Here is a 21609-nt window from a genome sequence, read left to right on the forward strand (position 1 = left end):
AGAGGAGATGCTGCATTCTCTGTTGCAAACATCTCTAGACTTGTCTCTCATGATCATCCTAAGGATTAATGGCTAAAACAATGATCTTAACCATGATCATTGCAAGCTTTTGAAGGAATCATGATCAAACCATGATCTAGTCTTTGTTTAACTTCTGATTTGAATTCTGATCTCCTTGGATATTCTATATTGATCATGTTAGTAGTCAATTGCTGTGTTTTCTTTTCATGATCCATGATCTATCAATCTCTAGTTGTTTCTCTTCTACCATACCATGTTTTCTTCATGAATCATGATAGTTACATATATGGTAGGTTTTGTTTCCTTATTTAGATTTATTCTTTTAAGCCTATTTCTTTGAAGATCTAAGTATGCTTTTCATGATACCTCTACCCGAATCAATGATTCATTCTCCTATTGTTCTTGTCTTTGATTTCTATCTTGAATTCTTCAAGATCCATGGTTGATCTAATTATGGTAACTTTTTGTTTCCTAATTTGGATCTTGATGGCTTGATTCGATTAGTGTTTTGAGGTCCCCTATATGTTAGGATACTACGATGTAGTTTACCCCTTGATTAGTACCCTTTTGAACCACCAAATTCGGATTTTATATCTCAAAACTCGATTTTTAGGCTCTTCTCTTGCATTGGTCGGTCGATTGGTCGACTGGACCGATCGACCAATCCACTCGACCAATGAGTACACAGCAACTCGAATTGGTCTGTGTTGGATGTTTTGGTATCTTTTCTGTTAGGGATCTTTCCTAATATGTTGTATACACTTGTTTAGGACCTTCTTCTCAAGTTTGCCAAGATCTTACTTGATTTCTTAGGATTCCTTTGCGAGTTATAAAAGGTAAGGATGGTTACTTCTTTAACAACATAGATAGCATGAATCTAGTTTCTATATTTGAATATCATTGATTTGTTTCCTTAATTAGATTCTTACAATGATATATTACTGTTGCATAATCTTGATAACAGTAGCATTACTTATTCATATTGAATTGACTCATGTATGATTTACTTACCAATTATATACAAAGTGATTGTAATTATTGATTTCTTTCCATGTATGAAGTTACCATATATGTGATGATATAAATTGATGCATGTGTATGCTTAAGTATGGTTTGGAAAGGAGAGGTGTCCTTTTGACACTTCTGTCCTAGGACTACTACGGGAATATTATGGGATGTTTCCGGAGATGCCCTCTGGACACCTTCCTAAACTGTTGGATGACATATTTAGGATTTGTCTAGTAGTGTTTGGCTAGGATGTCCCGTTATGTGGGACCCTAATCGGAGGGGTATTGAGACCGAACGACCCATGGTAGCAATGGGGATTCGTGGGCGCTCAAGACCGGTAACCAACCCGTGAGAGGACAGGAATCACATTGTGGGGGCCATTTATCGGTAGGGTTGCATATGGTTAGACTTGGGCTCACGGGCGCTCAAGACCGGTAACCAACCCGTGAGAGGACGTGAGAGCTTCCCGTTTACCATATGTGTATGATCAATAGGGTTGATGAGTCCGTAGTCGGGGACTATGAGGACTCTAGTGTGAAGGATACCGGAAAGGATCGTCAGGGACGAGGAATGGACGTATCTGGATCTGACTTGATGTAACTAAGTAGAAGACTTGCATTTCGCTAGGCTTAACCCTTACATGCGCCGGTACTTAGACCAATGGTGATGTGAGAGAGTGGTGACCTATACCCTGACCATGGAATGTCCCGAGGGATGCCGGACCCATTACCAACTCGATGATGAGTGATTGAGACCTTCCTAAAGAAGTACGGTGCTATGACTTAAAGCATGTCGCAATAGAGACCAGCATATATAGAGTTAGATTCATACATTCATTGTTTGTCTCATACCATATTGCATTTATGTTTGTTACGAAATCCTGCCATTTATGTTATTATGGATTTAAGCGCCTTATTGAGTTTCTTTGAAACTCATTCCTTTATTGTACAATGTTTGTTAGACTATTCTGCAGAATCTTGAATATTATGACGGCCCCTATGAAGAAGCGCAAGGAGAAGAGGCATATCTCCGGGGAAGGTGATTGCGGTTACAACAATTACACTTGAAGATCCCGCGAGTGGTTATGCTCCGTATGATGCTTAGTCCGACCATTGAGTGGAAGCGCCCTTGTGCTGTTTATGAGATTTATACTTATAGGGATGTTGTCTATAAAGTTGAGAACAATTTAGTTACCCATTGTACTTGCTCTTTGGGATTAGATTTTGTCTTGCTTATTCTCTTTTAGAACTACTTTTCCGCTGGTTGTAGAGTGGGATTTTGCCTCACTTTACTTATCTGTTTTAGACACTCTGATTATATCTAGTACTCTGATTTATATATGATTCATTCTTTCCTTATTTGGATCTATGGTTTATCTTCCGCACTTTTATTATTATTGTTCATGATTATGTTATTGTTTATGTAGGAGGTTGATTACTCGATACCTGATCTTCAGGCTGTGGATCACACTCTCGAGTATGCCAGATAGGGTACCGGCTGGGAGGATGTGACAAGCTCAAAGAAAATCTGAAGTTTGTGATCCCTAGCAAGCCCGAGCATATAAAGCCAGAGCTTCAGAAGGAGTGTGTTCGGAAATACCTGAACAGCGTACCTTTCTCCGAGCTGCTAGGTATCTACAACATTCAAGCTTATCGCTTGGGGCAGAACGACGTTTGGGAGCGAATTCTTGGATCAATCCCTGCCTTCGATACTGCTCCCTTTCGTGAGGTGTGCCACAAAGAGGTCTTCGGGAAAGTTGGTATGGATCTCCCGGACTGGGCTCAAGAAGAAGATGATCCTTTTCCAGCTGACCCTCAATATGAGGCATACCTGGCTGACGAGCCGGCACTTCCAGAGGAGAAATCACAAGCCGAGTCTCAAGTTCTGCTGTAGAGGACTCAGCCGATGCCATTCTTGAGGAAGGCTCTTCTCATGATCCCGAGAAAAGTCCTCCCGACCAGGGTCCCTCGGGCAACAATGAAGAAAAGGCTTAGGGAGTTATCTTTTTGTAAAGATTTACCCTCTATTTAATGAATAGACATTTCTTTTTTATGTTGGCCTTTATATTTCCCCGTCTCCTGCCGAAATCTTGCCTTGAATATCAAAGTATTAATGATAAAACTTATCACTTAACTTCACATTCCTCGTCGAATAATAATCTTGTAGAAATATTGTGAAGATGCGTTTCGGAAAGATGCATTAATCTTCCCCACTACTTCATTTATTGCAAAGTCCGCACGTTTCCCTTCTGCGAAGTTCAAACGTTTTCTTGCTTTTGTATACCATTCACTGTTTCCAATGAATTGGAAATATATCCATTATTTTAATGGCGATGCGACAATTGGAGGTATCTCTGCATCAGGTGCTCGTTTCCACATGTTTCCATGTGGCATCCCTCCGACCGTTGATCTTGCTTTATTCGGATTTCGAAGCGTCATTTCGATCTAGGTCGTCGGTTGTCCTTAGCCTTCAACCGTCGTCTTAATACCTGAGGCTATTTAAAGCCTTCGTGGGTACTCTCCATCTATCCTGCCTTCTGCAAGTTAGATTTGCTAAAGTGCTAAAGTGACCTTTCGTCCTTCGGCCTGCTTCCGTATTCCTCGTACTCCTACAATAGCTCTATCAACTTCTGATCAAGTGAGTTTCTTGATTACTCATCTCTTTCCCCACTTCCCCCTGAGTAAATTGCACAGTAGTTATACTTGGGGTTTAGTTATTTGGTTTTGTCGGAAGTGATAAAAAACTAGGGTTTTCCCTCTGTTGTCGTCGTTTTATTTCTGTACTGATACGGCTTGTTTGTTTGCATAGTGGCTCCCAAGATCAACCCGAACTTTATCAGAGCAAAATCTTGCAAGAAAATAGTTCCATCGGTGGTGGTTGGGGCCAGTGAGGTGGTTTCAGCTAGTGAATCCTCCAAGCGTAAGGCGACTGCTGCCGGTGAATCTTCAAGTCAGATTCCCACAGTTTCTATTGATGCCGTCCCTGCGCCTCCTTTGCCCGAAGTGATCGCTCGTCTTTCCCAGGAAGATCTTGATCACTCCGTTGCCGATGGTGCTACCGACGCCCCTGCTGGTGAGACTGTTGGTGCACCCCCGAAAGAGACTCTTCGGGCATCCGAGGCAACTATGTTGGTGTCTGATGAAGGTGTGGTCCCAGCAGGTGCTGCTCCTATTTCCCATTCTAATGCTTGTTTGGCATCCTCCTCCTCTCCTTCCGAGTTGGAGGATTTTGCCACTAGGAAGCGCCGTCGGTTGACAAGTGATGCAGCTCATCCTTCTCTTGGTGTAGCTCATCCTTCTAAGCAGTTTCTAGGCTCAGTAGGTTGAGCAATGAAGTTTCTAGGCTTCGGGAAATCTCCGAAGCTAAAGATGTTGAGATTGCTCGCCTTCGGAATCTAGCTTGGGAGGTGGCAGGAGAAAAAAATTCGATGATTGGTCTTCTTCGATCGGACTTGGATGATGCCGGGGAGAAGATCCGGCGACTGGAGCGAACAGTTGGAAAGTCGGGAGCCAAAGGATCGAAACGTTACCCGAAAGGCAAGCTGTCGTTCCTTTGTCCGAATCCCTTCCAAGCGATGTTCGCAGAGCTGCGTCTTCAAGTATTTACACAGTAAGCCCTTTGTTGATATGCTTGAATGCTTATAACTTGCAGGGGCACCGGGATGGTGAGAACGAAGTATGGGAATCAATATTAAGGAAGGATCCTCATTTTGATACGACTCCCTACAGTGCTATTTGCCATCCTGAAGTATTTACCGACCTGGGTATTCCTCCTCCCGACTGGACCAAGGATAAGATTGATCCTCCACCTTCCGATCCGGATATTATGCATTATCTGGAAGATTCTCCTGTTTATTCTCCCCTGGAAGAAGTCAATTATGACGAGCTTGTCCTGAATGCGAGTTTGGTCGAGGACCATACTTCTCCTAGACAAGCTGGACAAAGAGTATGAAATTGCGGAGGATTTTATGCATACCGAAATATTTTTTGTAATCCTCACTTCTTCTCTTCTTTTCCTTGAATCCACACCAATGGTTGACTCATATGTTTGCAAAGTCGCGTCGATCTTGTATAACTTCTTAACAGTCACCTATGATGACTTTCTTTTTTGACCGACCAGCTCTTGTAATTGTTTTGATACTGGCCTCTTTGGATCTTGTGAAGAAATAAGAAATTAACTTTATCTTGAACTTTGCTAGCCACTTGAATCGCTGTTGCATTAGGTCTTAGTTGTTTGAAACAATGCCTTTACTTAAGGATTTCCGGTGAAATACAATAAGTCTGAGAAGGAACTCACTCGGGTTTAAACCGATGCCTTTACTTAAGGATTTTCGGAGAAATACAATAAGTCTGAGAAGGAACTCACTCGGGTTTTAAACAGATGCCTTTACTTAAGGATTTGCTGGAGAAATACAATAAGTCTGAGAATGAACTCACTCGGGTTTTAAACCGATGCCTTTACTTAAGGATAATTCAAAAATTCAATAAGTCTTGAAGGAACTTACTCGGGTTTCAAACCGACGCCTTGCAAAAGGAACTCACTCGGATTTTCATCCGATGCCTCGACTTAAGAAAGTCCGAAAAATTTCCATAAGTGTTGAAGGACCCACACGAATTTTCATCCGATGCCTTATAGTTGGATCTTGTTCTTGAATGTGGTGTATGATGCCCCCCAATCAAAAGATAGTTTGTTGAAAGCCAAAAATTGCATTGATTGAGTTGAAAATGATTACATCGCGAACAAAATTGAAATCATCATCAAGGATAAAACTTTTTGAGATGCCTAGCATTCCACGAACGATCCAACTCTTTCTGGGTGTTGATGTTCTTCAGCCTGTAAGCTCCTGAACCGACCGGTTTCACAACCATATAAGGTCCTTCCCAGGAAGGGTCCAATTTTCTTTGGTGACGCGGGTCGGAAGCTAGGGTGTTTCTCAACACCAAATCTCCGGCTAAGTACCGACGATTCTTTGATAATGTTGAGTTCGTGCTATTGCCTTTGCCCGAACTTCGTCCAACAAATCAAGACTATCAAGCAGTCCTTGTTCATTTGCTTTTTCCTCGAACTCACGTTCCCGTAATGTCCCCGCCATTATCTCCATTGGTGCCAATGCTTCGGATCCATATGCCAACCTGAATGGAGTTTCTCCTGTGGGTGTTCAAACCGTAGCTCTATAAGCCCACAGTACATTATGAAGTTCTTCGACCCAAGAAGCTTTGTCAGCTTCGAGTCTTCTCTTTATTCCTTCCAGTAGCGTTCGGTTAGTAACCTCTACTTGTCCATTGCCTTGGGGGTATGCCACTGAGGACATACGATGCTTGATCATATATGTTCCACAGAATTGCTCAAATTGTGGACAGTCGAACTAAGTACCATGGTCAGTGACGATAATCTTTGGAATCCCAAAGCGATATATGATTGATTCAAGCACGAATTTCTCCACTTTTTTCTCAGTAATTGCCACCAGTGCACTGGCTTCTACCCATTTTGTGAAGTAATGAATTGCTACTATCAGATATTCCCGTCCGCCTGATGCCTTGGTGAATTTGCCCATGATATCAATTCCCCACATCGCAAAGGGAATGGGATTTAGAATTGAAGTCATAGTTTCCGCCGGGCGCTTCGATACTGTAGCATGAATTTGACAGTTACCACATCGACGAACGTATTCCATAGCAGCTTCTTGGACCTTAGGCCAATATAACCCAAGTCTCAGAATTTTGTGAGCCAGGGCCCGTCCACCCATGTGAGCTCCACAAATTCCTTCATGAACCTCAGCCAAAGCTGATTTTGCTCCTTCAGGGCCTATACATCTCATAAGGGGTCCAGCATAAGATCTTTTGTATAGCCTCCTATTCTGAATGACAAATCTAGCTGATCGAATCTTGATCAACCTTGCCTCTATTGGATCCTCAGGTAATTTGTCATCCCTTAGATACTCGATTATCGGATCCATCCAGCAACGTTATGCTTCAATATAAGAAATTTCTTTCTCATGATAACTTGGAAAAGTTATCTCTTCAATGTAGACCGAAGGGTCTAGATTCTTTTCCTTGGCATTGGCTAGTCGGGATAGCTCATCTGCCACTGAATTTTCATTCCTCAAAATCTGAGATATCTTCAAATTCCGAAATTGGTTTTGAAATGCCTGCACTATCTCTTGATATTTCTGCAAGCGTGGTTCTTTAATACCATACTCCCCCTGGACTTGGTTGACTATAAGTTGAGAGTCACTATAAATAGTAACATCTGCAATAGATAATGCTTTTGACAACCGAAGTCCTGCTATCAGAGCCTCATATTCTGCTTTGTTATTACTTGCTTCAAATGCGAATCTCAAAGCATATCGAATAATAAATCCTGCTGGACTTTTTAATAGAATTCCAGCTCCTGCTCTATCTTTATTACTCGAACCATCCACATATACCTCCCAAGTGGTTGGTATAATGGGATCCTCAATGGTGGGTTCCACCGGTGCAGTAGTTTCTACTACAAAGTCGGCTAATGCCTGAGCCTTGATTGCAGTTCTGGGCTTAAAACTCACTTGGAACTCGCTGAGTTCAACCGACCAGGACACCATCCTTCCAGACAAATCAGGTTTGTTAAGAACTTTACTAAGAGGAAAAGTTGTAAATACCTCAATTGGATGAGCACTGAAAATATGGCCTTAGCTTCTGGCGGCCATCATGAGAGCCAGAGCCTGCTTCTCAATCTGTGAATATCTTATCTCCGCATCTAGCAACATGTGGCTTACATAGTAAATCGGCCACTGTTTTTTGTCTTTTTCACGAACAAGTACTGCACTAACCGCTGAAAGGGACGTCGCTAGATATAGCTGTAATATTTCCCCCTTCTCTGGTCTGGACAGGATCGGCGGTTGTCCAAGTGCTTCTTTTAATTCCTCGAAAGCTTTCTGGCACTCTTCAGTCCATTTCGCTTCCTTACTGCCCTTCAGGTCTTTAAGTGCCTTGAAGAAAGGCAAACATTTTTCTCCAGACTTGGAGATGAATCGATTTAAAGCAGCAACTCTCCCTGTTAAACACTGCACATCCCGAACAGTTTTGGGAGCCTCCATATCAATCAGAGCTTGTATTTTGGCAGGATTAGCCTCAATTCCCCTCTGTGATACCATGAAGCCCAAAAATTTGCCCGAGGAGACTCCAAAGGCACATTTTTCTGGGTTTAGCTTCATTTGATATTTCCGAAGTACTGAGAATACCTCAGTCAAATCTGTAATATGATTTGCTTTTGTAAAGCTTTTCACTAGCATGTCGTCAACATAAGCTTCAACATTCTTTCCTATTAGCTCTTCGAAAATCTTGTTGACGGCCCTCTGATATGTTGCTCCTGCATTCTTCAGGCCAAAAGGCATGACCTTGTAATAATAGTTTTCACGATCAGTCATGAAAGCCGTATACTTCTCATCCTCCTTATTCATAAGGATCTGATTATACCCTGAGTAGGCATCCATGAAACTTAAAGTTTCATATCCTGCAGTCGCATCTATCAAGAGGTCAATCCGAGGCAACGGCTAGCAATCTTTTGGGCAAGCTTTGTTAAGATCTGTGTAGTCTGTACACATCCTCCACTTCCCATTCGCCTTTTTTACCATTACCACGTTGGCCAACCAAGTTGGGCACTCAATTGGTTCTATGAAACCAGAATTCTTAAGTTTTTCAACTTCGCTTCGAACGGCTTCATATTTTTCAATGGAGAAATTTCTTCTTTTTTGTATCACTGGTTTCGCCTTAGGGTCTATCCAGAGTTTGTGCTCTGCAATGGCCCGATCGATTCCGGGCATGTCCTCAGCAGACCATGCAAATACATCTTTATTCTTTTGAGAAAATAAATTCAACTCATCTTTAAATTCTTCCAGCTGTTCAGACCCGATATAAGTAATCTTTTTCTCATCCTCGGTACACAGCTGGATTTGTTCTAGCTTCTCCACTGGTTCGGGTCTTTGCATCTCTGTCTCTTCCCGATCATCTCGAACTTCTATGGGCAGGGCAATTACCTTCCTCGGGCCCTCCTTGTCTTTTAAATAGGCAACGTAACACTGCCGAGAGATCTTCTGGTTAGAGGAGACTTGACCAATTCCCATATCAGTCGGGAATTTTATCTTCAGGTGCTTTGTCAAAACAATAGCACCTATCTTGGATAAAGATGGTCGCCCGATGATCATATTATAAGCTGGCAGTTCCCGAACCACCAAAAAATTGATTCGAACGGTTGTTTCCTTAGGAAAACTTCCAATGGATAAATCCAACTGGACCGATCCTTCCGCCACTAGCAGATGACCCTGCAAAACCATATAGATGTGTGGATGAAGGTTTCATCAAGTCCTGATCCACCTTCAATTTTTGATACACTTCGTAGGAAATTAGGTCAGCTACAGACCCTGTATCAATCAAAACTCTATGCACTTCCCATCGTGCAATCTCTACCTTGATGACTATAGCATCATCATGAGGTAAACAAACATCTCTTTCGTCTTCCTCGCTAAAGGTGATAGAATCTTCACCATTCAGCTTCTTCCGCTTCTGCGTCTCTCCGGTTCCAACAAATTTGGATTTTGTTTTCAGACTCCGGAGTGATTCGGGCTCTGGTCCCCCGAAGATGGTAAGGATCGGTGACCGAGTAGCTTCAATCACCTCCTTGCCTTTCTTAGACTTCGGGGCCTCCCTTGATCGTTCCGAACTAACCGAACGATCCCTTTTAGGAGCAGCCGCACGTGGCTCACGTGGCTCCTCCCTTCTTCTGCTAACGAAACTGGACAGATGTCCCTGAGATATCAATCTCTCAATATCGCCTTCGGATGACGACAGTCATTAGTATAATGACCATAGTCCTTGTGGAATCGGCAATACTTTTCTCGATCCTGCTGCTCTCAGGGTTTCAAAAGAATTTTAGGCGGCCACTTTAAAATATTTTTTCTTTTGAGGATATTTAAAATATCAGCCCGAGGAGCATTCAATGGAGTGTACTCACTTTTACCGGGGGACCTTTGGCGCCAAGCCTGAGATTTTCCAACCCGATCACGGACATTTTTCTTTGGCTTCTGCTTCTGCTCAGGAGCCTTCTGTTCCTTATTGGAGACTTTATTATCTCCTTGGCGCACATCTAGAATCTCCATGACTTCAGCCTGCTTCTGGCATCTCTGTACCAACTCGGCATAAGTCGTAGGCATATCCTGTAGTAATAACTCCGGGAGTTTCCGATTAGTGAGTCCCGTGAATAGAGCGAGTTTTGGCTACTTGTTCATCCAAATTTTCTATCTCCATCGTCACTTTGTTGAATCTTTTCAGAAACTCTCTGATTGATTCGTTCTTTCCTTGTTTGACAGTAAACAAGGTTTCTTCCGTTTTCTTGACCTGTATTCCACTCTGCGCCCTATGAATTGGCGCGCCAATTCGTCAAAGTTTACGATCCTTCCAGAGGGGAGGTTCGAAAACCACTTTTGTCTTTGCTCAAGTGAGAGATGAACCAAAAACTCTGCATAAAATTTCATCAGAATTACCTGAAACTACTATGGTCTGTTGGTAATAGCCGATGTGAGCTGTTGGATCTCCGGAGCCATCAAATGTTGAAAAGGTAGGCAAACGGAAGTTACGGGGAAACTGATATCCCGCAATTGGCTCGGCAAAGGGAGTCTTCCGAATGATTGAGTAAATATCTTCAGTTATTCTTCCCTTAGCCAACTGCCCTAATTTCTCATTGATGTTGGCCAATTCCTGACCAATCTGGGTCGGGTGATCTTCAGCAATATGATCACGACCTCGATTAACACGATCATCCCGTGCTACTCGATCATCACGAACAGCCCTTCCTTCCCGAGCATTCCGCTCGTCGCGAACTGCTGGATCATCACGAACGGTTCTTCTGACAGTGGGTGAGTGAGTTCTTACCCCTGTATCCAACTTTGTATTTGAATCGGTTGTACTCTCTTGCGGTCCGTCGAACCGATCGTCTCGCCTCAGTTGATCATCGATCCTCCTAAGTCCTCGATCTCCTTCAAGAAAATTCTGACCGATATTCCGGTCTTCAGCCAATCTCTGGTCACGTGGCAATGCACGTCTCCCTGAATCGCGTTGATCAGGTTCTTGTGGTAAACCAATCATCTGGTGAGCATGCGGAGTGCTTGGCTCACCTCCAAGAGTTGAATCTTTACCTGATCCAATTAATCTTGGAGTGTATCAGGAGGAGGATTACGTCCTCCCTAGCCACCATCTACCTCGATAGGATTTTGGCTTTCCTGGGGAATATCTGGATTATTCACTCCAGGGATCTGAACACCGGAATTGCGTTGTGCAGCGGCTGCTGATCTAGTCACCATGGCTTTTCAAGTCAGCTTCCCACAGACGGCACCAATTGATGCGTCCAAAATCTGCTCAGCCCTTAGATCTCCTCGTGATGACCTGCAAAACGAAAGCGTCAGATGTGGCCCGACCGCTGGGGTCGGGAGTCCACCTCCGAAGGCTAAGTCAGTTGATGAACTTAATCACAAACGGCTCTGCTAGAAGCACGAGCTAAGGAATGAAGAAGCGGGAAAGGTGATCTAGATAGCCGATCGGCGATAGTTTAGGTCTATCAGTATGTATCTGAACCTGAGTCTCAGATAGTATTCTTTTTCGATCTCCTCACCTTGTATGGTAGTGAGGTTTATATAGAGTGTACCTTCGAATCTCCTTCGTTGGATGCACTTGAGCCTTCTTCGGGTAGTCGTTGGATCTTAACAATTAGATCCGTTGAGCAATAGACTTCTACTAGTTTGGACTAGTAGAGGACTCCTGAGATAACCTTTAGGTTATGCGATGATTATCCCTTCGATAATGATTATCCGCAGCCGTCAATTCGAGTCTGCCATCATTAGGGTGATTACCCTAATCCATAAGTAGGATTAGGGCACGCTTGCAGCCGAATAAGTTTTCTTCTTCGACAAGCCATCTTACGGATCCGGTTCGCTCGGGAGCGAGTCGGTTCTCTACGTCTCGACCGGGGTCGAAGGTCGGACCGGGGGGGGGCCGGGGCGGCGGTAATATTTATTAAAAAAAATAAATTTTTTTCGGTTTTGATAACTTAGTATGATAAACTTGATTTATTCTTGTCCATTTAATTATGCTATATCATGTTTTGTATGGATTTGTCACTGAACCTAAATCTTGCGGTGTATCACCCCCACGGGCATTCGGGTAATGACCGGATCCGGCTGGGTGGGGTGTGACACTTACATTTAGTATATATATTAACCAAATATCATCTTATAAGAAGGCATGAAAGGTCCTAGAAGCACCACAAGCAGCAGTATATAAAATCCAATATCTTCATATCAGATAAAAAGGAGTTATGGATTCATTATGAACCTAAAAATCATCTAGAACAAGCACAACAAGAATTTAAATCACCAACCAAACCAAGGAACTTTATGGAGCAAATCATTCAGTCAAAGAACAACCATTTTGAGATGCCAACAATGTAACCCAGTGGTCTCATTGATGTGCAAAGTGAAGTTCTCCTATTGTGAGTCTAAGTATGTGTTGTGCAAGCTCCCCCCCACCCCATCCAAAAATATATATATATATATATATATATAGAGAGAGAGAGAGAGAGAGAGAGAGAGAGAGAGAGAGAGAGAGAGAGAGAGAGAGAGAGAGAAAAAGAGAAAACCCCCTCTCCTAGTGTCTTAGGTAGTTTGGATCCCATTCCTTGTAGAACACCCTATTTCCTAGGGTTATCCACTTGTCCTACATGAGATACGTATAGCACCAATTGAAAGGGAATTTTCTTTTTTACTGATTTTCTTGTGTTTTTTGAAAAAGGAGCATGTACATACGTCAGGTTTACTTTTATTTTTCCAAAAAGAACTGAATGGGAGGGGAAAAAACACTATTAAAGAAACTCCCAAAAGAAAAACATACACTTAAAAGCAAAAATGTGCAAAATCATGATAAACATGACCTTCACTCCACATCCACCTCTACTACTGCTCTGCTGCCACAACCACCAATCCTAGACCCTTCCCCCCCCCCCCCCCTTAACATTGTCACAGGTCCCCAATTTTACCATACAACAATTGTGGGTACAGAAGTAAACCAAAATAGCAGAGACACAAAAAATTGTTTCTAACTCAAAAAGAAAAAAAAAAAAAAAACCATGTTTGTCATGAGAATAATCATTTTGAAAATGTCAAAGAGGATAAGCAATGAGATAAGCTGAATGGAAGAACCAAATGTTGATTGTGTAAAACTGATAAGGCCCTATCCTTATAGCTTTATTGAACCACAAGGTGGATCCTTCCCTGCCAAATTCTCATAGACATATTTTCAAACAATTAATAGACACAATCTGGTGATGGAGCATTTGTTCACTCTCTCCCTATAGGTCCTCACGAGTTGATTTTGTGTTGCCGAACAGTGGGAAAAACTAAGCTACAGTTTTAAGGTTAAGGTTAGAACTCACCTGAGAAGCAAATCTCCTCTACTTCAACAGTCGTAGAGCAGCAATGGCCTCTGAAGCTTTCTCTTCGAATAAAATCAAATCCCTAAAAACAAGGAAGTGAAATAAAATCAGTCTGAGATATTATCCTTGAATTCTACGTACCGATTTGGGCTACCCTTCATCCTCACTTGCAAACTTGCCATCTCAGGCACCGATATCGCGGCCTGAAAGTGGATCATCAACCACCCATCAATGATGGAGGAGACGCTAGAGTTGAAAAGAGAAACTGAGACAGTACGAGAGAGAAGAAGAGCCAGAGATTAGAGAGGATTCAAAGGAGAGTTATCGATTTGCAGAGTCGCCGAATGGGTTGAGGTTGGGGTTCTTTTTTCTCAGGCACAGTTTTCTTCAATTTGTTTCTGCAACAGAAATGGAAGAAACGACTTGAAAGATTCGTGGGAGATCAAGGTAGAAAGAGAAATCAACATTTGCATCTAGAGCTTCTTCTTCGAAAACTAAAACTAGGGTAGAAGACAAAATGAGGATTCACGCGCCCATTTTGGTGTTTTCAAACGATTTTGAAAAACATATGGGTTGGTTCGTCTGGTCCAGCGAATGGGTTCGGTTCGTAGCAGTAAACCGTTCGATTTGCTAAAAAAACCACATTTTACCACTTAAAAATGAAGTAACGGCCACGATCTTTCCTAACTTGATCCGACGGCCTGCATAACCGTGCTGAGCATTAATGCGCTGGAGTGAAGCAAAATCGACCTTTTCTCAATGCAGTAGTGAACGACAAAATAAGGCCACGGGGGAAGCGAAAACGAGAGATATCATATATGGCCTCGGGTTTTGAAACATTTTACACTTGCAAAATATCACATATATCGTCTAAAAGACGAGATATTGGTTGTTTATTGTCAAACTGACAATCAATATAAGTACTTATGTCAGTTTTGAAGTACAGAGAAAAGTCATAAAAGAAAGCTATCGAGTGTTTGTGAGTAGTGACAAATCCCCTGTTCTCCTCTTGGTGTCTTCTGCGTTTCAGTCATCCACCCTCACCACGACTCTCTCTCTGTCTGTCTCTCTCTCTCTTCCTTGAGGAAACTAACCCTAGAAGCTGGTCTCAGATCGCAGTGCTAGCAGAGTACCTCCTTAAACTTTATATCTTGTCGTTTTCCTCCATTGCAGCTCTACTGAAGGACTTTGAAAACCCAGGGAAGTTCTGTTCCGAAGGGTTACTTCAGCAGTTGAGCTCTTAATTCCAAAGCTACCCTGTTTTGTTTCTGTTTAAGCTTCAAGGGTCTGTGTAATACTAACACATGCATTTGGGTATCTTGGTTTGTCAATGAGTTGGGTTTCTGTGGATCTCTTTTGGGGGAATGGGTTGTATGGTCTCGAGTCTGGCTTCGAAATTCGCATTCTTTCCACCGAGACCTGCGACATACCAGGTGAAAAAGCGAGAGGAGGACGGGAAGGTGTTGGTGATCGCTTCTTCTTCTTCTACTACTTCTTTGTCAATTCCTCAAGATGATCCTTCCCTTGATGTTTGGTTGCTTGACACCAAGCGTGGTAATAAGATCGTGGCTTTCTACTTGAAGAATCCATATGCCCGCCTCACCCTGCTTTACTCTCATGGTAATGCAGCTGATCTTGGCCAACTCTATGATCTCTTTGTGCAGCTAAAGATCAATCTCAGGATTAATCTCATGGGGTTAGTATGGCTTCATAACCCTCCTGTTTCTCTTACAGGGTTTATTTTGAAAGCTCTGATGGAAGAGTTCTAAGTAAATCAGGATTAGCGTTTTTTTTTTTTTGGGCTTTCTTCACTTCTTGAATTTGGCTCTCTTCATTTCTTCTTTTCTCGGTATTGTCGTGTCGACAATGTGGGTCTGTATTTCTTGGGTGAATATTTTGTTTTGATATTTTATTATGGTAATTAATATGATTTGGTTTAGCTTAACAAAATTACTCAATTGCTTCTGAGAAATTAACTTCTGTCAAAATAAAAAAAGGGAAAAAGAAAAAAAGAACCCTTTTTATTGTGGAAGAAAATATAAACACATGAGCAACTGGATCTACCCTCGCTCATGGTACTAGTTGTTTGCTTTGGAGATTAAGGCCTTCCCCTTCTCTTCGTCTCTCTCTATTTCTCATTATTTTGGTGTTTCTGTACTTCCTCTCTTCTTTTTGTGCTCCCCTTTTGAAAATTTTTGAATTGTTCACAGTTCAATGCATTGCAGCCTCTTCTTTTATTCGGTCTCATAAATGTTTTGGAGTGTTTACAGTAGTAAACGTTGGCCTTGTGGTTTGTGGTCCTTTTACTAGTGTATATGCTTTTACTCCGTCTTCCACTTTGGTATCAGATCTGAGTCTCAATGTTTCAGTGTTGCTTTCTGTGTTATCTGTAGGTTCTAGAATCTCGATTTATCGTTCTTTTCTTCCAGAACCGACCCCAACAAAGGTTAGGAATCTTGGCTTGGGTGGACCAATTTTGGCCAATTGCAAGGTATCAGCCAATACCGATCCGATCCCACTTTAGGGACTGGGTTTGGAAAAGAATAGATGATTTCTAATTAAAAAGAACCTGGGATGACATTGTCATTTGTGGGATCTGAACCACCTGATTTCAATCTGATCCGAATACTGCGAATACGAGCCTTGCTACCAGTAGTTCCCCAGTTTCTGGGGGGCTTTTCTATCTGTAGGTCATCTGGATTTTCTTTTCAGGGGAGAGTACTCCATACGGTTCATTATGTCGGTATGTTGTATTGGATCAGTCTCATATCACCCAAATTGCATGCATCTATCCCTGTTTTTAAATAAAACAAACCAGTGCATATTACATTTTTGCTCTTGTGAATACAAGTTTATTAGTCTTTGATACTGACCCAATTTGGGTGATTTCCCTGATCGGTGAGCAAGATTAGGGATAGAATGCTTCATATATATATATATATCCTTCACCGGATATGTTATTTGCCATTTGTAATGCCACGATCTGTATTTCAGTAGGAAGATTGCCACTTCATATCCAAAGACTTCCAATGTATCTCATTAGCGTATGTAATTCTTCCTTGTGGCAGATGATGTAGTTATCAACACAATGTCTGGATTAGCCATGTAACTAATTCTAGACTCAAAATCTAACAAATAGCAATTTTAAGCGCATCCATGGATTGGCATGCACACTGCAAACCTGAATCTTTAAAGCTTTATTTTATCACTTGTCCAATTTCAATTGGACTGAAGCTTGACAGGTGGGCAGGGGAACTTGAGTTTACCTCCAACAAAAATTTAGGCCCTGTCCGGTTGGGCTGGGTGGCATTTTAATTTCATTTTATCTAAACTTATCCACTACGAGTTGATTGTATGCTTTCCGTAGTTCTGAAGTCGGATCCCACTGCATTTTGTTTTGATATCCTCTATCATGTTTTTCTGCAGATATGACTATTCTGGATATGGAGCTTCGACTGGTAAGGTATGTTGTTTTTCAACTCAGGCTATTGCTTTGGTGTACTACAGTTTTCTCTTTTTAGATGGTAGAACTGTCCCTCTTGCTTTAGGAGAAAAAAATTGTTGGATAAATATTTAACCACCATTTGAAATCAATTCATTTCCCTATGCTTGTAGAAATATTAAAAAAAATTCAATCTGGCATACTCAAGCTTATAATTTTATGCAAAATGTGATTCTACTGGTGATGCATGCGGGATGGGACCTGAATAATCACGTTGGTATTGCTTAACACATCAACATGAGCTGGATGGTGTTAATTTCCTGTTCCATTCTTCTTTTAATTGTTTAGCCATACAGAATTTTGGTTTTCAATCATTTGAGCATTTTGATGAGTGACATTTAGAACAACTCTTGACCATTAATGGAAAATAGGTGCTGGATGACTTGAATACTAGTTGGTCAGAGTCCTTTCCTCGTGAAGTAATGCCATTCTATTCATTCATCTTTTTATTTTATTTTTATATAAATTTAGTGTAATGATGAGTTTCAAGGCCTCTGGCCTAACTGGTACTGTGAGTCCATACTGACCCCACAGTGCTATTCATTATTCTCAGATTTGCAAATAAGGTACATATACTGACCCAGTTTTTTGTGTACGCGATGCAGCCTAGTGAATTTGACACCTATGCAGACATTGAAGCAGTATATCAATGTCTTGAAACTGAGTATGGAGTTAGCCAAGAAGACTTGATCTTGTATGGGCAGTCAGTTGGAAGTGGGCCCACTTTGCACTTGGCAACCAAGTTGCCACGGTTGAGAGGTGTTGTTCTTCACAGTGCCATACTTTCTGGACTTCGCGTACTCTGTCATGTGAAGTTCACTCTCTGCTGTGACATTTATAAGGTTAGTAGCTTTCTCTGCTTGCAATCTAGACTAAGCGCTAACTATCAAAAACCTTTGCAGTTTATAGTTGTAAAATAACTTTTATGGCTGAGATTGCTGAAATTTTTGTTTCTTGTGGGGAATGCTTCTTGGTGACATAAATGTCTATGCTACACAAAGTTAGTGGGATCTGTCATTTGGTGGGTCCAAAGTCAACATGATAAATCCATCTCAAATTATATGTTCAAGGTTCCTTTTCCAGAACCCACTTTAACATTCCTGCAGGATTTCATTGATAAAATTGTCATTTAATTAACATTCAAATAGTATGTGTGGATATCCTTGTTTTCTGCTAATGTGCATGACTTGTTTGCCATTAACTATCATTAGACTGTTATGAGGTTCCATGCAGTTGGTTTTTCAAGTTTTCTATTGGCATTTGATTTTTGGGTTCTTTTCTGTTGTCACACCTTTTTCCTGATTATGCCGGAAAACTGCAGAACATCAACAAAATTCCAAAGGTGAAGTGCCCTGTGCTTGTGATTCATGTAAGTGCATCCTTGACATCATAAAGTTCTTGAAGTTTTCAGTTCTTGGTTTGCTTTTAAACCCTTCCACATTTACATGAAATTATGTACTGAGAAGTTATGTATTAGAAATTATCAACTCTTTTACTTGTGGCTGCATTTTCTCCTCTAGGTATAAACATGCATCAGTGTGGGTGGGTGTGGTTAATTCTTTTCACAAAAGGGACGATCCTTCCAGCGACAATAATTCTGCCTTGTCCCAACTGAATGAGGCTGGCTGCGTTGGTCCTTGCTTTCCAGTCAGCTCTATTCAAGGTCATGCTGGAAACAAGGCCTAAGCCATTCATGTCTTCTCTCACCACTTCCCATAGGGTTATTTTAGGTCTGCTCCTTGTTCTTCTAGTTCCTTAAATCTTGATTAACTCTTCCTCCATACTGGGGCATTTAAGGGCCTCCATTGAACATGGTCGTCCCGCGTGAAGCGAAAATCCTTTTCATTTTCCATGTTTTTCTAAAAGTTTGTGCCCTATATGGGAGTGGGTGAAGTGACCCAACTACGGTTCAACCGGTTGCGAGATTCTAGCTAGGAATTATGGCTACTCTAAAAGTTTTTCAATCAACTGCATTGTTTGGAGAGTAAATAAATGTAGATGGCAGTCTTGAACGCTGTAATGGAATTTAGGAAATATTACTTCATTAAGGAAGTATTTCCTGAGCCCAATCAGAACCTGTTGGTTTTCCTAGACAGTTTCTGTTGTGTTTTATCTCAAATATACAACTAAACTACATTACCTCTAGAAGCAATATATTCTTGGGGACAAATTTTCAGATAGGTTTTGACCTTGTTTCATACTTGCTTTTATTATCAAACCTACTTGTTTTGTATCACTTTTCCTTATCTGGTGGATCTAGTTAGCTTTTCCCTTCATTTTATCTTTATTATCCTTGCCTTACGATTATAAGAGCTAACGTGTGCACCTGCCCATCTGCTTGCCAGTGGCAATTTGTACACGACCCTTTGGTATTTGCTATGATGCGAGGGATCTGGATTGACTGAAGTTCTTTCATGTTCAGTTATTTATCTTCCGGATCTCCACCAAATTCATGTGAATCTATAAATTGGACTTTTCATCCCCTTCTATTCACAGACCAGGTTTAGCTTTTGGGATACTTTCCTAAAACAAGTGAGAAATTGTACTCATGGTGATTGATAGTGCAGATAAGTTGATTGTCCTAGTTTTATATCTTAAGTTATTTTTAATATTTTTATAGAAGATGAGGGGTTGCCCAAGGGTGCTGGTAAATTGATCAGGCATACTTGGAAGAAAAACAGTTTCTGGTTTGAATTGATTCTGATTGAAGCCAGTACTGATAATGTCTTTTATTGTTTGAAGTTATAATACATATAGCAACATCTCTGTAGTCTGTGTGCCTGCCTTGCCACTAAAAATGGTTGCCTGCATCATGTCCCAAAATCATGTCTATTGACATAGACCTGTTAGCTCATCTATTCTGAGAGATTCATTGAACCCAATTTTGAAGAACAGATTGTGAAGGTTCTTTGGTGGTAACAACTCAACCTGTAAGTGGTTGCTGAGTACGGTGACGGCCTGGCCGATTTTCAGGGCTTTTGGCATAGGTAATTAAACTGCTTGGTACTAAAACTAGAAACTTTGCTTATTTGTGCACAAAATGTGTGTTCCCAATGGCATACTACTCTGGAATGTTGTGGGCGTCAATGAGATGGGGAGGAAGACGACTCTTCAAGGTCTTTTGCAGCAGCTCTTCCAGGTTGTTGCAGTGTGGGTTCTTCTAAACCTAGAAGGATAGAACTCTTCTAGGATCTGTATACACCAAGAGACTGATTTCTACTGTGTCATCCACTTTATTGATATGCCTTGGATGCATTTATAGATTACAGTAGGAACCCTAGAAAAGTAATTCTAAAGCAACTGGGAAACTGAAGCACAAACTAAATCAAAGATCAACTCAACATGAAACCTAATCAAAGTCCCAACTCTACAAAATTGGGAACCAAATTACACTAAAATTCCTCTGCATCACATTCCTATGGCATACCTAAGCTTATCATTGACATGCTGCAATAAAATACCTGGGAAAGTAATGGTCTTTCAAGATTTGTTTAATTTTGTCACTGATTGTCTCTCTAGTTTGCATGAATAATTCTTTTCAAACTTTAGTCTTTCTTATTTTAATAATGCAAATTTGTGTCTATTATAAATAAATGCTGAAGCATGGTAGATTAAAATTTTACAGGGTACGGAGGATGATGTAGTGAATTGGTTGCATGGAAATGGTTTGTGGGATTTGGCAAGGGATCCGTATGAACCATTATGGATTAAGGGAGGTGGACACTGCAATTTGGAGCTCTACCCTGATTACATTCGCCATCTGTGCAGATTCATCCATGAGATGGAGAATGTGACCACAGAGATTCGCTTGAAAAAGATACGGCAATGTCTTGGTGAACCAGTGAAGTCTAATGCTACAACTTGTACCCCATGTATCAGTAGCAGGTGCTGTCGAGTAAGACTCTGGCACCTCAGATGGTCTGCATGCCTCAGATGCCCAGAATGTCCTAAGCCAAAATGTCCCAGATGCCCGGAATGTCTGAAACCAGAATGTCCAAAACCAAAGTGTCCCAGATGCTTGGAATGTCCTAGATTAAAATGTCTCAGATGGCCAGAATGTCCTAGACTAAAGTGCACTAGATTGTCATTGGGGCAATGCTGTTGTGGAGCATAGCATAAGGACTAGGGCACGGATAGTTGGGAAGGATTGGATTGGTGGTAATTGGTTGTGATTGTACAGAAAATGCCTAAAATTGTAATCCCTTGTAATGTACACCAGTAAATGGGATCGGTTATAATTTTCATAGACTTTTGAATTCCAATGTTGAGATTTGCATTGTCATATTGAAAACATTCGGGTGATATACCAGACTTCTTTTTTTTGTTCGCATTATCATATTGAAAATTGTTGGGATTTATTAATTATTTTATTAATAAATTATATGCCCAAGGGCAGATTTGGAAAATCACTTTTAGGTGGTTACAAAATATAGGGTTATATATTTGTAACCACGGTATTACTTTGGTTATCACATTATTCGTGCATGAGTTTTCCAGAGAAAATGCGGCTCTCATATCTCTCCCTCTCTCCTAGAAACGCAGGAAGGAGAAGCTATTAAAGGTTTTTCTTCCCTTTGATCTAGATCTGTATACCATCTTTTCTACACACAGCATTTGAGTTG

The 21609-nt window shown here is 41.3% G+C and overlaps 1 protein-coding gene across 2 annotated transcripts; it reads left to right on the forward strand.

The window, feature by feature from the left end:
* Window positions 1-14454: 14454 nt before the first annotated feature.
* Window positions 14455-21377, forward strand: LOC149005059 (uncharacterized). Of its 2 annotated transcripts, XM_089169057.1 has the most exons (5): window positions 14455-15181; window positions 16912-16948; window positions 17593-17829; window positions 18309-18356; window positions 20613-21377. In XM_089169057.1, the coding sequence occupies exons 1-5, from the start codon at window positions 14850-14852 to the stop codon at window positions 21099-21101; spliced, it is 1143 nt and encodes a 380-aa protein (XP_089025183.1). In that variant the 5' UTR covers window positions 14455-14849; the 3' UTR covers window positions 21102-21377. The 2 variants fall into 2 exon arrangements, with proteins under 2 accessions (XP_089025183.1, XP_089025184.1); XM_089169058.1 differs by lacking the exon at window positions 18309-18356.
* The last annotated feature ends 232 nt before the right edge of the window (window positions 21378-21609 follow it).

The sequence above is a fragment of the Hakea prostrata genome, chromosome 9 (assembly GCF_041222555.1).
Source record: "Hakea prostrata isolate BN-2017 chromosome 9, UWA_Hpros_2, whole genome shotgun sequence".
Lineage (NCBI taxonomy): Eukaryota > Viridiplantae > Streptophyta > Magnoliopsida > Proteales > Proteaceae > Hakea > Hakea prostrata.

Excerpts from the sequence above, each read along its gene's own strand:
- LOC149005059 (XM_089169057.1), top strand. The coding sequence starts at position 14,850 with ATGGGTTGTATGGTCTCGAGTCTGGCTTCGAAATTCGCATTCTTTCCA. Across the intron at positions 17,830-18,308 it reads TCTGCTGTGACATTTATAAG|AACATCAACAAAATTCCAAA; the intron begins GTTAGTAGCTTT and ends GGAAAACTGCAG. Across the intron at positions 18,357-20,612 it reads GCCCTGTGCTTGTGATTCAT|GGTACGGAGGATGATGTAGT; the intron begins GTAAGTGCATCC and ends AAAATTTTACAG.